At 37.6% G+C, this 18,054-nt stretch overlaps 1 protein-coding gene across 1 annotated transcript in view; it reads right to left on the bottom strand.

The window, feature by feature from the left end:
- Window positions 1-18,054, bottom strand: part of LOC127422587 (guanylate cyclase soluble subunit alpha-2-like) — a 52,652-nt gene extending 34,598 nt beyond the window's left edge. Inside the window, exons 1-4 of the mRNA XM_051666244.1 lie at window positions 17,532-18,054; window positions 10,734-10,795; window positions 9,781-9,896; window positions 6,266-7,101 (exon numbers count right to left, since the gene is read on the bottom strand). Of these exons, the coding sequence (XP_051522204.1) occupies window positions 6,266-7,101; window positions 9,781-9,896; window positions 10,734-10,795; window positions 17,532-17,768 (1,251 nt within the window). The 5' untranslated portion in view covers window positions 17,769-18,054. The remainder of the gene's footprint in view (window positions 1-6,265; window positions 7,102-9,780; window positions 9,897-10,733; window positions 10,796-17,531) is intronic.

The following is an 18,054-nucleotide window of genomic DNA, read 5'->3' as shown; positions in this document are numbered from 1 at the left end:
AGTTCCTCCCTAAAAGTAAAAGAAAAGACATCAATCACAGTGAAACAGTTTATACAATTTTAACTCCACCCTACAGTATATCAAACATTATCTTGAGATGTTTGGCATTACAATACAATACTCAAAAAGTATACCACTGTCTTCTGTATTTGAGCCTCTTTGGGATTGATTTACTGTAAAGGCAATTCTTCAAAACAAAAAAATGCAGCTGAAAAGTTGTAAAAGTTGTCTAATAACTATTACCTTCTGAAGCATGAAGCAAATGAAACAGGGGTAAAGTACTGAACATCTCTCTGAAATAGAGAAATATGTACAAGTTACATTATTAAGCATTATTACCAGTCCTACTTCTAATCATCATCATAAAATCATCATATTTAATCCTTTAGACACCACCTGTTTCCCAGCACAATTTATATGTACAGCAGATGACAATATATTTAACTGTATGTTATACTGTTAAAGACAACTTGAGACTTCCACCTTTGCCATGCTCATTTGGACCTCTGTGGTGAACATTAGTGCAGAAAATGCCACAAGGTTTGTCCCTGAAATAAAAACACAGTCTTTGAGAAAGTAATGACAGTTTTAACATCTGTTCATCTTGTGTATGATTGACTCAGTCTGGCACGTGTGGCACCACTGCAGGCTCACGTGCACGTCATAGGACAGTCGTGAGCAGAAGTCAGATAAATTAAAGAATTTTCAATAAATTAAAGAAGGGTCAAATTGATAATGTTGAAGTTGGCAATCTACAACAACTGAAATTAGTCCGACATGGTGAATTATCTAACTTTCAGTTACCGGCTGCCTCATGGAAGACTGGGCAGTGCGCAAACAGGGCATTTAATGTCAAAATTACCAAGCGGGAATGTTTTTAATACAATTAAGGATAAAACAATTCAATGATAGACTGATAATCAATGACAGACTGATAAACCATTGTGTAAAATGATGAATAAAAGTACATTTATGCTTACCTTTTTCTAGCGACGCATCCACTAATGGTTGGCCCCTTGTAGATTCAAAAATGCACATGCACAAAATTCTGATTACTCTAACCAAGTTTCAACACAGAACAAACGTTATGATTTCTACCAAATCAGTCGCAGGTACATGTTGATGAATCAACCTTATTTCGACGTTGAGTAGATGTTCTATTTTCGACCGAACAACGTTCTGATGAACCGACCAAAGAGTTGAAAATTGAACGACGACTGATACCGACCTTTACAACTAAAAATAGACGTTGAATCGACGTCTCCTTGCTATCTGGGTAATCATTGAGTCCTTGATCCAGACATTTAACTTCAGGTAACTCCAAGAGAACTGAACCTGTAATATATGTAGGGTACAGTCATTCATTTTAGACAAAAGAATCTGGTTCAACACTACTTCCAAGAGAAAAATAGATTTTTCAGATCAAAATATAGAGCGAGCATCAGTGGTGTTTTAGTCCTCAATGACTTTGTAAAGCATGTGACTGCACTGATCCCTTTTTTAATTTAAAGACTGACTTTAGAACAAGCAAAATGCCTTAGGCCTGAACATATATTACACATGTACTTAAATGCAAATGCTTCGAGCTACGCTAGCTCGATTTTTGTGTGGGGGTTATTTCAGGCACAAGCACCAACGACGCGCTAAGACGCAGACTGTCCTAGAAAAACTAGGGTGCAGGCAGACAGTCTCCAAGTTTTGTGCTGATGACGAAAAAACTGAAGTCAACTTTGGTTTTAAAGCTGAAGTGTGTCATTTCTGCACCACTAGTGCCACCAACAGAATTGCAAAAATAACCTTTGTTTTCAAACAGCTTTCTGAATACTGCCCCGTCTTCCGCTGATCAAAAAAACAGATAGTCCCGCACCCAACTCGTGCCATTGAGTCAATGTTGTTGTGTTGGAATGGATGGGTCGCTCAGACTAAACAGATACATTTTTATAGCGCCACAGAGACAAAGTGTTTTCCATTTCAGAAAACTAACCTACAAATGGTTAACTTATTGTTGTCTCTGCATATTAAGCTGGGATAAGAGAAAGTATTTTAACACAGAAAAAGGTGCACACTTCAGCTTTAACCGCTGAAGCTAATCAGCCAAACCCTGACCCCTTAGTTATAACGTACAGAAAATTAACAAATCCGTGAACGAATCTGAGTTTTTGGTGAACAGAATAAAAAGATTTGATTCACTGATGTATCAAAATCCCCACCACTTTGTTTAATTATCTTATAGTGACATTCATAGGTGCCACGTTTGTTTACACACCATCTGCTTGCTAAAATCCACAAACTCTGGCTTTTCGCTCACTCTACTCATATTACAGCTGAGATCTACGGCAGGTTGCTGGAACTGACACCTGACTTTTAATTTCATTATCTGTTCCCCTGTTTAATTCTTCATTTTGCCTGTCAGAAAAGCCACCTTGATCCTGGGCTTTCAACTGTAGCAGTGTTTTACATGACAACACAACACAAACAGCTTTCTGTGACAGACCAAACAACATTTACACACATCACATCTGACAGCAGCATCCCTCAAAGCACGACAGAATAAAGAGGACAGGAATGAAGAGGAGAGACATTTGCACTCCAGAGCACAACAAGGTGCTAATCAGAGAGAGAGAGAGAGAGCGGTGAGCATTAGCATCTAGCTTAATTCATTGACTTAATTCATTGTTACTTCACTTTTAAGTAAACAATTCGCCTAAAAACTGTTATAGTAGCTTCAGCTTCTCATTTCTAGCCATTTTTATACACCTAAAAAATTAGGCTAAATGAAGAAAAAAAAAAACCTTCACAAACTCTTCAGTCACGCAAGGATTGTAGGTAACATTAGCTAAAAACACATGCAAGAAGCCGCCAGAAAGAGTATATCATCTGACCTTTAACATGCTATTTTCACATCCTATTATTTGGAACTAATTCTAATCTTGTACACTATTTAGTAGACATAGCATGCTAATTTGGAGTATACTAAACATCAAATGTGTTCTGATTGGCTGTGATTCTGTCACTTGGTGCAGTATTTTGTTTTCATTAAGGACAGAAAAGTCGCTTGGAACAGCTGGTTAAGATACTGTATGTCAATACTAACAGTTATTAAATTGCTGGAGGTCGCCAAGTCGCTGTACCGTTGGTTGCTAGGCATTAATTTTCGTCTTGACTATATATTCTAAGTGTATTAGGAGGCAGATCGAGTCAGCTCCACAGTCTTCACTCCCATTGGTAGTTGCTGCATTACATCACTGCTCATTTGCATAAAGTTAAACTCTGCTCAACTTTGATGCATTGCAAGCAGTCACTGCTATTCATACTAGGGATGCACCGATACCACTTTTTCTCTTCCAATCCAATTCCGATATCTGAAATCTCAGTATCGGCCAATACCGATTCCGATCGGATTCCAGTGTTGTTTTATTCATAATCACTTTAGAATATCTATATGTCACTGTGTGGAACTAATGGGGGTACTCTTTTATATGTAAAGAAACACAAACCTCTCACTACACATTATTTCAATAGAAAGTATAGCCTATTAAGAAAAACTTTATTGTTAACTAGTCTATTGAATAATGTAGCAGCAATATTACCAGTAAGTGTTCAGTAGAAAAGAAGCCAGTTTTCTTTGCACATTTTTTTCAGCTTGTATCTGGACTAAAGAATTCAGATCTTTTTATTGATTTATTTTATTTAGTTGTAAGATCTCAGTCCACTTTTCATTCACACAATTATTTTTGGAACCCATTCAACTTAAATATTGTTGCAATTTCAACAATATTATTCAAATAATAATGATAATAATAATAAAGTATTATTATTATTATTGACTGTTAGAAGTTTAAAATACAACAGTGATATATTTCAGTCGTGCACCTTTAACTTTAAAACCCTCAAACTTTTATTTTGACGGTCTGAACACTACAGGAAGTCCTGTAAGTGACTGTATGTAGGCTAGTTCAAAGTAGTTTAATTCACTTCTTGTTCAAATTCTGGTTAAATGATCCTCTGGTGCAATTCTAAATGCATATAATAAGGGAACCGAACTATTGAGCATCAACATCTGAGATGTTGTTTGTGACTAGCGCTGAAATATGAAAATAGCCGTGATATGTACAGTATGTGTGTCAACAGAGCAGTGGCATTCATTAAAATGCACTGCGCATGCATACTGTATATTTACATATTAAACGCAGCCTTTTATGATTCACAAAGCTGTTGCATGTCTTCAAGTAGCTTTGAATAAAATGCAAGAGTCATATGGACTACTTTAATGGTGTCTTTATGGTTCTTTTATGTAATTTTTGGAGCTTGACAGTAATGAACATGACTAACACACAGTATCGGATTTGGATCAGGCTTGTCGGACCGATAACAGAACAGTCTAAAAACGTCAGTATCGGAGCCGATACCGATCCAGGTGTATCCCTAATTCATATTGCCTCAAATTGAAAACTCTAGTTAAAAATGAATGACTTTTTCTTACTTTGATGCTACAAATCGCTTTCATTGTGAATGTACTTTTACACCATGTCTACACTGCAAGTTCACTGGTGATTATTATGGACGCTATAGTTTTGTCGCCTTGCACGCTGTGTTAAGATATTTATTTTATTCATATTTATTGGTCCTCACTTCAGTATCCAGCCACAAGACACACACACACACACACAGCTATAAGAAACGGTCTTTGTTACTAAGTTTCTTCAAACACAATCAGCGTTGTGCCCTTGAGCAAAGCACCGACATCTCCAGTGGGACATATTGTTCCTTTGATCAGCACACTGTAAGTTACTCTAAATAAAAATAAAAGCACCTGCTAAATGACGTGGAACCAAGATAAAGCCTTGAATTTTCTCGCTGTTCTCCGAGAATTACAGAATCACATTTCTGCTTGGTGAGCAGAATTTGTGACACTTTAAGCAAAAGTGTGCTTAGCAAGATTCTCTGTTGCTCTGCCATTACATTAGTTGACCTGGCAGAAAAAGCTAACCAAAGAAGCAGACCATCTGAGAAAATACACGCTATAACGCCCCTTGTGGCAACATTTAGAATACAATGTACACTTGTGTTGGGTTACAAACTGTGTAAAATGCAATTAAATCTCACTGAGAGTTCCTGAATCACTTTTTTTTCAAGCCTGACGGGATCCGACAAACCGTTGGGTTTCGGGCCGGATTTGGGTCAGTTTTTTTCCTTCAAATTTTGTGCTCAGGTTGTGTTTTGTAATTAATTAAAAAATAAATGATTATTATTATAAATATTTTGATAATATATATTTAATATAATATAGGGTGTTAATACATACTGTTTTTTTTTTTTTTTTACATATTTATTTCAAGCACATGCTTTCACACACAGACATGCTTGAACAGATGAATTAGGGGCTGTTCATACCTAATGTATTTTAGTGTTCGTCTGTGCTGTTTTTAAATTGTTTAAATTGAAGAGAGTGAGCGATTTCAGTATGGGCTTAAAATTTAATGGCATCAGTTGGGTCGAGTCATACAGTCTCGGGTTAAGGTGCAGACCTTTAGCAAGATTCTCTGTAGCTCTGCCATGACAGTAGTTGACCTGAAATAAAACCTAACCGTAGAAGTATACAGTATAAGCTAATGTCTGCTATAGCGCCCCTTGTGGCAACACTAAGAATGCAACGCATACTTGCATTGGGTTATTAATTGTGTAATTCAGGGTCCCACATTTTTTGACCAGTGAATTTCCATTTCTCTTCCATTAACTTTCTATTTGTTTGAGTTGACTGTATAAGGATTTAAAAAAAATAAAAATCTAATTGAGACCAATTCGGCTATTAGTCATTCATAACAAGTTGTGAATCAGTTCAACCGACTTGCATTACAAGAAAAATGTATATTCACTATAGAAATTTGTTTTAAATTTCCAGTAAGATTTAACTGATTTCCATATCTTTTCTGGGCCTGAAAAACACAAATGCAAAATGAGCTGATATTTCCATGTTTTACATGACCATGGGAACTAGGTTTGCACAATATCCCATATTAGCCAGGATGTCCCATATTTTGGACAAAATTACCTATTGTCCTATATTTAGTGGCGAAATGCTTAAGGGGGTCCACACTCCCCTTACTGAAGCCCTCAAAATGCTCAAGCGTCCCAACTTCACATGGCAAAAAGTTGGCAACCTAAGTGGGAACCCCAGTAATTAGTGTTATTTCACACTGAACTTTGATCCTAAAGAAACAAATGCAGATAAGCAGCTATTTCATAACATCAAAACGCCTCTTACCTTCTCCTTGCTGTCGAGTGCCAGCCCGTCTGGTCGTGTTCTAATGGTGAATGGTGTGGACAGCCGAAGTAGAATGTTCTGGAACGTGCAGGGTATTCTGGGAGAAACCAACTCAAAGCTGTTGCTGAAGGTGAGTGTTCGGTGCGGGTCGTTCTTGGCCTGTTTACGGAGCCCCTCGCCGACCTGCAGAATCTCCATGTTGGGTCCCAGCACCAGATGGAAGGGGAAGGCTCGACAAAATGTGCTCAAGCTGATCCGTAGATCCAGCGGTGAGCGCGAAAGCTGCCGAGATGATGTGGTGGGGTGCGAGGATAAGGATAAAGATGATGAAGATGTAGGTTGAGTCCGAATCTCTTTGATGAGGAAGGATAAACAAGCGGGAGAGGACAAAGATAGTGGAGATGGGGATGAAGAGAGGGAGGAGTCCGCTGAGAGCTCTCCATCCTCATTGGCTGTGTGCAGCCAAGAGGGAGGAGCTTCTTCCACCGAAACGTCCGACTGGTAGATTCGTCGAGCGGCGGCTCGAATCAACCCTGGCATGGCCACGCCCACAGTGGGGTCGGGGTTGAAACAGTGGAGGAGAAGAGTCCACCCTCCATCCCTCTCTCCATCTGATTCTTCGTTCTCCTGAAGAGTGTCTTTGCATAGGAAAGAGGGGGCCTCGGACGAAGCTCGCTGCCCACAGGACGTTCTAATATGTTCTAGAAGAGCATCGAAACCATTGAAGAAATCCTGCAGGTTTCCTCCGAGAGCTCGCAGAACCCTTTCGTTCTCCTCCAGACATAAACCGAAGAATTCCTCGCCAAATCGTCCCCGTACGGTGGCAAAGTCCACACCTGTGCAAAGCAACACAATAAAAACATTATAAAACAGATACTGTTATTGCAACTACATTTTTGCAAAATGAGTTTTATGTGGCTCATTGTACGTATCCTGGTGAAATTAACTCGAGAGGCACTATTCACTAAATAGTTGCGCCACTATAGTGTGCTGTATTTTATTGTAAAATCCTGCATCTTTATTCATCAAGCACCCGCAATAAACCAGCCGTTTAACCTGCCAATAAATGAGTATATTGAGTATTTAAACTTTATCATAAGCCACATTTCCACCTCTGGGCCGAACAGTTCTCATCGCAAAACCGTACCGTTCCATGCCAATCAAGGCCAGTTGGTGCGGTTACAGTTTCTTTTTCCACTGTGGTGCGGTAAAATTAGGAGAATGTACATAACAGATCCATCTGTTGGCGACGGCATTAGAGGTAAACATTGGAGCGAGTGCGCTATGGAGGATGATCGCATGTTCCAGTTTATAGGACTGCTTTTTTCCATGGTTTTACTATGCTAATACACAGAAAGACACGGCCTATGTCGCAAAAAGGAAAGCAAAGAGAAAAAGGTGAGAGGTTTATCATCATGAGGGCTTATGAATGCCACCGGACACGAACATGCAGAAAGGTCAAAGTTCACAGACTAGCTAAAAATGATAATTATTGACAAAATATTATATAAGTATCATATGAAAATAGTATATGAGAATATATTGATGTATTTTGAGTTTGAATGAGCTAGTAATCTACTTCCCTGATGAAAAAGGCATGTAGAAAAATAAATGTAGGCTACAATATTAGTTCAACTATCATCATAAAATCATGAAGATAAAATAAATAGTGTATGTTTAGTGTATTTATATATTTATTTATTTTCTCCCCTTTTCTCCCCAATTTGGAATGCCCAATTCCTAAAGTGCTCTAAGTCCTCGTGGTGGCGTAGTGATTCACCTCAATCCGGGTGGCGGAGGACGAATCTCAGTTGCCTCCGTGTCTGAGACTGTCAATCCGCACATCTTATCACGTGGCTTGTTGAGTGCATTACCACGGAGACCTAGCGCATGTGGAGGCTTCACACCATTCTCCATGGCATCCATGCACAACTCACCACGCACCCCACTGAGAGCGAGAACCACATTATAGCGACCACAAGGAAGTTAACTCAACGTGACTCTACCCACCCTAGCAACCGGGCCAATTGGTGGCTTAGGAAGCCTGACTGGATTCACTCAGCACGCCCTGGATTCGACCTTGCGACTCCAGGTGTGGTAGTCAGCATCTTTACTTGCTGAGCTACCCAGGCCCCCTACATTATTTATTATTAACTTTTATTGTCTTCAGCCAAATATTAGCAAACTTGGCAAGCTAGAAACAACGAAAAGCACTATAAGTTACTTTGGCTTTGGCAAACTGACAATTGTGAGTCGCCACATACTAAAGCCATTCAACCAGCATGGTTGTGTATGGTTAGAAAACTGTGCCGAGAATTCTGGGCTGAGAACGATTTATAAACTTACCGTGGAAATGCTACTGTAACCGTTCCATACCTGGCTCAGAAACTTTTGGCCTGTTGGAAATGCGGCTATTGTTATTCTTTACTGTGCCTTTCTAAAACTCACCTTATTCATTACGCTTATTCATAAAACTCAAAGCTATTTACCTCGCTTATTTAATTACTAATCACTATTATCGCCTACAGAAAGCGGGAGGTAAACAAAATTTTATTTAAGAGATTTGTTTCCATATATTTTCTATTGATTCTGTTTCACTTTCTGCATTTTAAAGAGCTATTTCCATCAGGTATGACACATTTAAAAGCAACCAAACTACAAAACAAAGTCCACTATTTCATATTGTTTCATAATTCAGCAACTTGGCACATTTATTTAGAACGCACGGTGTATATTTAACAACTGTGTTGAGCACAGCTCAACCAATCAGAATTTAAAATCAGAGCTATTAGACACATTTAGCCACGTAATTGAAAAAGCTAGGAAACTGAAAACGGAGGTTTACAACTTAAACAGATTAATACATTTTCATAAGAAAACACATACATTTTGCTACGTATACATCTCTCATCCACACTAGAATGCCGTTTTCCTCAACCGAAAATGCAGCATTTCGAAAATGTTCTCCACTACCGTGTACTTTAGAAAACGATGACGTTAAGAAACGTAAAATTTTGCTTTCAAACGAAAATGGATTTGTGTGAATGTGGCCTCAGAAGCTGGAACAGCTTTCAATGAATTCCACTGTTTCGTATTGTATCTTTCTTTTTTATTCACTCATTTGTTTATTCAGCTTGCCTCTATTTATTTCTAAACATGCTTTTAAATAAAGATTAATAGTTTAAGGGTCTGGTCCACGGCGAAACAATCGATCACCAAAATAGTCAATAGATGCAGCATAAGTGCGCTCTGAAAAGACGATGCTCTGCCGCATAAAAGCGAGATCCGAGCAGTAAGTTTCGCTGGGAATGGCTCAGTTCAAATGGCTCATTGCGGTTTATTTATAAACGTGTTCTCGTTAGGGATGGCAGAGTTAGTATCTTAGCAACAGCTCAGGAACAGAGACTGCAGCAATGGAGGGAGTTTAAGGGAATGTCTGCTGAGGTTGGCGTGTGATTGTTGGTGTGAGTGAGAGTGAATTGAGGTCAAAGTTTTGTGTACGTGTGTGTACGCACCTAAAATAGTGGCTGTAAATTTCAATATTCCTGAGATGTCGGTCTGGCTGTCACATCGCGAGTTATCAAACAAACACTTCTGCTCGTCTGACAAGTTTCTTACAAACTCTTGTCCACTGCAAGAAAGAAAGAGAGACTGATTAACATTTACTAGAATTGTCTTGTATTTAGTGTTAGGATGAAATATAACCAAAATATCCCAGAGGTTGCTCTGCCATATCGGGATTGGGAGATGTCAGTTCTGTTTCATTTAAGTTTCAACTTTGTTTCAGATGTTTCTCCTACAATCCCTTATAATAATCATATTAAAAAAGAGAAACATAGAAACAAATGAGCTATATATAGACAAACCAGTGGCCCCCAAAAAGTATTCTGACACTTAAGCAGCACATTATTTTATTAGATACTTAGTTACACTTGAAAAAAGAAATTTAGCCTATTTCTTTATTTTTATTTACACATTTCATAAAATCATTCCATTAAATTGAATTGTTTAATGTTAAACAAAATTAAATTAATTTTATTTCATTAAAGATTACTCTATTCAATTTTATGGAATTTTGTTATTAAATTGAAATGCATAAATGTTACAATCTAGTGTATCTAATGAATTACATTCAGAAATTTTTAAGTGTGCTTAAGTGTCCAAATACTTTTTGGAGCCACTGTACAGTAAGAGCTATTACATTAATATGGATAGCATAGTTCAGATCATTTGGTTTATGAAGAATTTGATGAGTTCAAATTGAATTTTTTTTATTTCATTTCTTTTATTGTAGACTTTGGTATCTTGGCAAACCATTATTGATATCAGGAGAAAAATCAGAGAAGCAGAAAAATTCAGCAAAAGTCTTTATTTACACTGCATTTAATACCATCGTCTATATAGGAGAAATAACTGAATTATTAAAAAGTTCTTATTTGTGATTTTTCTCTCTTATGGGTTTATGTACCTGATTTCTCTCTGTCTGTAAAAATCCACAGTTCTCTGCAGGGCCAAATGAATTGTCTGTGTCTAAAAAAGAAAAAGACAACAAAATGCAGTGAGTTCATCAAAGGTAAAGTGACACTAACACAGCTTGATTCACTGACAAACGGGAGCACTCTAATCCCCTCCAAAATCACAACATTTCACAAACTTTGTTTGAGTTGTTTTGCAAGCACTGGTGAGAATGAGTTTTTTTCAGAAATGGCAGACATTACAAAATCAGAAGTTAAACTAAACTAAAGTACCTAGAAAAAGTAACATGTACACGGGGTGGAGCCAAGAGTTTTTCACAGGCGTGGCCAGGCAGGGGCCAGCGACCAGTCTGTGGTGGCACAGACATTTTCGGGCAGCGTTTTCGTATCGTCGGGGTGGGATGGTGGTTGTTGGTGTGGAAAGCAGAGGCACATGGATACAGAAACGGAGGGGAGTGGATACAGTGGCACCCGGGACTGAGGGGTGCGGCGACCTTGGTGTGCACACATGTTAAGTCTCCCGTGTGTTGCGGTTGTACAGAGATGGTTTCACCTCTAAAAAACTAAACTGTGCCCAAGACAAAAAAATGACCAAAACGGCAATTGCGAGTGAGGTGGCCAATGGCTTCGGTCCATGGTGGCCATGGCCACCCCTAGCTCCGCCCCTGCATGTACACAGTTCTCGAAAAGAAGAATTGTTTAATAATGTGGATGTACATTTATTTTGCTAGATTTCAGAGTTACTGCAGACTTTTCAAATAATTAAGTGAAATATGTTAGTAATATACTTTTGCTCTGTTCGTCACACACAAGCTATCGTGATTCTTGTAATATAGCACAAACGTTGTTTAAACTACTTTAATGATACTTTTATTGTTATTTGGGTCAATGACGAGACACTCATTTCCTTTGTCTGGACCATACTGTTATTCAAAATACATTACAAATGCAATTCACACAAAACAAATACTTAAATACACACCTCTACTTTGATGAATATTATTTCAATTTATGAGTTCAGATTAATTTTTATATCATTTTTGGTCCGCTTTAGATAACGTGTTTTAAACAACTATGTACTAACATGAAAATACACACAATACAATGTACTTATTGTGTAACTACATGTTGTTTAGATAAATTCTAACAGAATTCACATTTGCTGCTACTGAGGTTGAGGAACAATTAGGGTTAGGGTTAAGATCAGGTTTAGGATTAGGGGTAAGGTTATTAGTGTAATTGCAGATGTAATTAAATGCTTGTAATTTACATGTAAGTACAATGCTACAATATTTATGTACACAATAAGTACATTGAATTAGTTCTTAAGTACATAGTAGTTTAAGAGACCTAATATAAAGTGGGTCCTTTTTTCTGGGTCTTAAAGTGGTGTAGTCCGGAGACAATAAAAATGTATTATAAAAAAATAAATAAAAAAAAGTTCTCATTAAAAGCTGAAATCCTGAAATGTTGGCATAAGTAGTTTGGAATAATCTATTATTATTTATTTAAAAAAAAAATAAGTAGTGAATTTTTTTTGTTTAAATATATTATTTTATATATATATATATATATATATATATATATATATATATATATATATATATATATATATATATAAAAGAAAAGAATAATTATTATAAAATTATATTTAGATATTTTTCTGAAAAGACACATTTTGTTCAGGTCAAATTAAGTAACCCTAAAAAAAAAAAAATCATTATATATATATGCTGTATATACAGTATATATTTGTTATGATTTTTTTTACCTTGAAATATTGCTAGAATACATTTTAAAAATCACGTGTATTGAAGGTGCAAGGAAAGTATTTTAATACCTTGATGGTTACACCATTTGACATTTTTAAAGTCATAAAATCTTAAATGTTTTTCAGTAATTTCAGCCCATTACTTTCATTGTATGGAAAAGAACAGCATAAACATTCTGTATAACATCTCCTTTCTGTTCCACAGAAGAAAGAAAGTCATATGGGTTTAAAACAACATAAAGGTAAGTAATTGATGACAGAATTTTTATTTTGGGGTGAATTTAACATTAAGGCTCAAAAAGCATCATTCACAGTCCTTCAAGAGATGCCAATTAAGAGACCAAAACATCATGACCGACCTGATCGAGCTACCTACAGACACTTTTATAGCAAAAATAAATACCTTAATTTATTCTAGAATATGTCCTTAAAAAATAACATACTCTTATGAAAGGGAAATGCACTGCCACACATTATAAATATAATAGTATACAGTTTCAAAGAGCAGTCATTTAAGTTTTTACTAATAAAACCAAGGTGTCATTCTGTACTTTCTTGAACGGGGTAAAAGGAATGGATCACATGTCATACATAAACGTTGGCAGCCAGTTTGTAACTCATTGGGAGTGTTTCTGAGGTGGCAGTAAACCGATCGGGCTCTATTGGGTTTATTTGTGTGCGTGTTTGTTGTGTGTCTCATTCTGTCTTTAAAGGGATTTACAGTGCTGATCTACCTGTAATAGAATATACCCTTAATCCTTATCCAATCAACTGTCTTTATCACCCTACCACGGCAACAAAAAACCAATCAAAATCCTTCTCATTTTAGCTTAATAGCTGAAATCCAGCTTTACCTGGCCAAATCTGCTTCAGTCACCTCACAGTGCATCTCTCTCTCTCTCTCTCTCTATCTCTCTCTCTCTCTCTCTCGCTGTAAAACTGAACATGATTCATACTAACATTAACACTGCAGTAACATGAAGACAATGCTGTGTGCACACTGGAAGTGTGAGATAAGGCAAAAGAGAGAATCTCGCAAAAACTGTCACCTCATGAGTCAAAACAAAGAAAGAAAGAAAACCATTACGATTTTTTTTTCATTGTGACTGCTTTTATGACAAGTCATTTCCACATGCACATGTAAAAGCACATTCCACCCTCAAATTCTGATTACTGTATTGCAGCAACTTATTCGAGTATTAGTAACTAAATTACTGTTTTACATTTATGAGAACCTAATGAGAATCAATACTGAGACTAATGGGAATTACAAAAAAAAAAAAGGAAACTGTTCAGACACATTATGGGAATGACAGTTTGGGGGCAAATGTGCCTAATTGATGTGAAAATAATGTCACAATGCAAAAAAAATAGAATAAAATAAAATAAAATACGGTTGTAAAACTACGCTTAATTTTCTTTATGCTAAAGTATAATTCTTTAAAAACTTAAAAGTACACTTAATTATTGTGTAAGTAATTATAATAATAATTATGTAAGTTTATTGATAATCCAAAAAGAGCTTTTGGAACAGACTTCTATAAACATCCACAGGAATATTTTTATTAATCATTTCAGAACAGTTATTACAAATGGTTCCTAATATTGCAAATCTTTCTCTCTCGCACACAAAACAACAGTGCCTGTGTGTTTTATGTGACACACATCACTTCAGCCAATATCCAACTTTAAAGTAATATTTCACTAAAAAATTACAATTCTGTCATCATTTATTCACACTCATTTTGGTCCAAACCCGTATGACTTTCTGTCTTCTGTGGAACACAAAAGGAGATGTTAGACACGCTGTTAGCCTCGGTCACCATTCACTTTCACTGAATGGGAAAAAGATGCAATGTGAATGGTGACTGAGGCTAACATTCTGTCTAACATCTCCTTTTGTGTTCCAAAGAAGATAGTCATACAGGTTTGGATCAACATGAGGGTGAGTAAATGATGATAGAATTTTCATTTTGAGTGAACTATCCCTTTAAGACAGCTACTAGTGTGTGTGTGTGTGTGTGTGTGTGTGTGTGTGTGTGTGTGTGTGTGTGTGTGTGTGTGTGTGTGGGCAGGTTTAAGTGGTTTACGAGGACATTTGTTTTTAGGTTACAAACTGGTAATTACAAGGGTATTATGCTATAAATGTGGTTTATGAGGACATTTCTAGTGTCCCCATAATTCACTTAAAAAACATACTAAACGAGGTTTTATTGAAAATGTAAAAATGCAGAAAGTTTTTTGTGAGGGTTAGGGTTAGGGGTAGGGTTAGTGGATAGAATCTATAGTTTGTACAGTATAAAAATCATTATATCTATGGAGAGTCCTCATAAGGATAGCTGCACCAATGTGTGTGTGTGTGTGTGTGTGTGTGTGTGTGTGTGTGTGTGTGTGTGTGTGTGTAAAGACTACACAAGAAATACAGATGATCAATCAATGCTAATGTTACTCTAAACAGCACCTAAATATCCTGTCTAGACATAATAGAGTTGACATACTGTATAGAATGTCCATAAACTTTTGTTTTTGTATACAACAAGACTTTAGGCCAAAATGTACTGTATATAACAAGTATAAGTGCATGTGTATATTTTAGGTCCTGTGACAGGTCATCAATTTTAACTACATTTTTACCTTCATAAGTTTCTTTTAAAGGGATAGTTCACCCAAAAATGAAAATTCTCTCATCATTTACTCAACCTCATGCCATTCCATATGTGTGTATGACTTTCTTTCTTCAGCAGAACACATTTGAAGAAAAATAGAAAATATCTCAGCTCAGTAGGTCCTTATAATGTAAGTGGATGGTGATCAGACCTTTGAAGCTCCAAAAAGAACAGACAGTCAGCATAAACATCATCCATACACTTCCACTGGTTAAATTAATGTCTTCTAAAGCAAAACGATAGCCTTTGCTGCGGAAAAGATCAATATTTCATATTTACTTTTTAACTATAAATCATCACTTCCAGTCAGTAGCAGTACACACGTGTGATGTAATCATGTTGGCATGTTCACGTGAGAACAGACGCATGCGCTACACACGCGGAAGAGCGGTGCTGTTTACAGCTGAGTAGGAGGAACGCCGTACAGAAGCTTTGTTGGTTTTATCTGTCTGTTGTCTCACCATGGGGCGTTTGTGTGCTCATCCTGGATGTCTCATCCGAGAGAAAAACGTGAGATTACATCCGTAACACGCCAATGCGTATTTGTCACGAGAGATCACGTGGACTCTGCCCTCTCATGAACGCGCACACGGCTGCTGACTGGAAGCGATGATTTATAGTTAAAAAGTACTTAAATATGGATCTTTTTCGCAGCAAAAAAGTGATCATTTCTCTTTAGAAGACATTAATTTAACCAGTGGAGTCATATGGATGATGTTTATGCTGACTGTGATTTTTGGAGCTTCAAAGGTCTGATCACCATCCACTTACATTTTAAGGACCTACAGAGCTGAGATATTCTTCTATTTTTTCTTTAAGAACGAAAGTCATACACATCTGGGATGGCATGAGGGTGAGTAAATGATAAGAGAATTTTCATTTTTGGGTGAACTGTCCCTTTAAATAGTCCTGCGGTGTGAAAAAAGTCATTTTTATAAGTACAAAAAGTTCATGTTGTCTCATAAAAACGGCATTGTATAATGATTAGCTTATAGCAGAATTGGGGGTAAACTATTTTTTATAGTAGATGAATTGTCGCATGTCACATTTAATTTCAACTACCCATCTGCATGTGTGTGTGTGTGATACAGCGTATACTAAGAACTGCTTTATATATATTCAGCTAGATCACACACACACACACACACACACACACTGCTTTTGGATTTATGCTATTGGAGCAGTTGGTTTGCTATAAACCACATTTTAAAGTGTCTCTCTACTACACACAAACACACACACACACACACTACTTTTGGATTTATGCCACTGGAGCAGTTGGTTTGCTATAAACCACATTTTCAAGTGTCTCTCTACTACTACACACACACACACAAATGAGGATGAATCCACTCAAGTGAATCGCAGAGAGAAGACATTCTGATGCTCTGATTGCAGACATACATGAACATAGTCCCTTTAACGCAGCTCTGCAGTATAATGTGCATGTTTATAGAGAAAGAATGACCCAAAGACACCAGGGATCAGTGTGCACAGAGGTTATTATGCCCTTACACATACACACACATCCATATGAATGTTTTTCAGCATTGTAACTGCATGCTTTCCACATGCAGACAGAATAATTATGTAAGAATACATGCTCACACACATACAGCAGGGCCTAAACAACCCGTGCAGGCTCTATTCTCTATTCAAAAACACTGAAACTGTAAGAGCGTCCATACGGCTGAGGGATTTAGTGTTTGAACATCTGCACTGTCACTCGCTCTGAGATTTACGAGCTGTATAATCTGCTCTCCTGCTGTCAGTCAAATCAATCAACATCACTGTCATCATCATTAGTACTCTAACAGCATCTAGACTATTAATACTAGTGGAAATGAGTCCAGAAAGATTACTTATGACTCTTGTGATGGTAATCTGACTGTATCTGTTCTCAACCTTTAATTTTAACCCTTAACAGTCTCTATGTGACACATTCAAGAACAGCCTATTCACTCTTACATGATATAATAGCCTATATATATATACTGTATACTGTTATGTCTATCTATCTACATATTATATATGGAGAATGCACACTGAACATATGTCCTGTAGCCTATTGATACTGTCATGTGGCTTATTCTATGCCTTCCAACTTAGTTGATTTTGTCATACTATGAAAGAACATGTTTGCTGTACCATACCATATCTAGTATACAACTGTAGCCATACTGTGTGTGTGTGTGTATATATATATATATATATATATATATATATATATAGGCTACATATACCAAATATTTATATCCATAAATATGCATATGATACACTCAGATAAAGCAGGAGCACATCTGCATTACGTGTGCAGTTGAATGAGTGTTGAAGGGAAAAGTAAGGTTCGGTACCGTGGGTGAGGTGAGCCGTCTCAAACTCTCCCCGAGCGAGTCTAGATTGACGCGTTTGCGCCGGGCGGCACGCCTGCTGACGGCCGCGTCCTCGAACGGACACGAGAGCGTCTCCACGGGGCTCCGGCCGTTCCAGAAGACGCGTGAGAACGGACACTCTCCGTCCTCGCCGGGGCTCTCCAGGTAGTCAGAGCCAATGGAGCTGAAGGATTCGGAGGAGATCTTCCGTGAGGACATGCTGCGGATGATGCGGGCGGACTCATCAGATGCCCAGGTGACACAGAAGCATCGTGGAACGGTGCGCTCTCATGCCCCGGGAATCAGCTCAGGACCTCCCGATCGACAAGCGCGCGTTTTGTGCGCGTGTTTTGTGCGCACAAAAACCCAGATGTTCTCTGCGTGGGTGGGATGGAGTGGGACGTTGGGATTATCGAATCCCGTTCTCCTCGCTGACCTGGCAGCTTCGCACACCGATGAAGACCACCGGAGACATCATCATCCCGTCGCGGCTACTGTCCGTCTG

This window comes from Myxocyprinus asiaticus, chromosome 31, assembly GCF_019703515.2.
Source record: "Myxocyprinus asiaticus isolate MX2 ecotype Aquarium Trade chromosome 31, UBuf_Myxa_2, whole genome shotgun sequence".
Lineage (NCBI taxonomy): Eukaryota > Metazoa > Chordata > Actinopteri > Cypriniformes > Catostomidae > Myxocyprinus > Myxocyprinus asiaticus.
Note: the sequence above shows the minus strand (reverse complement) of the source record. Positions and strands in the feature narration are given on the sequence as shown.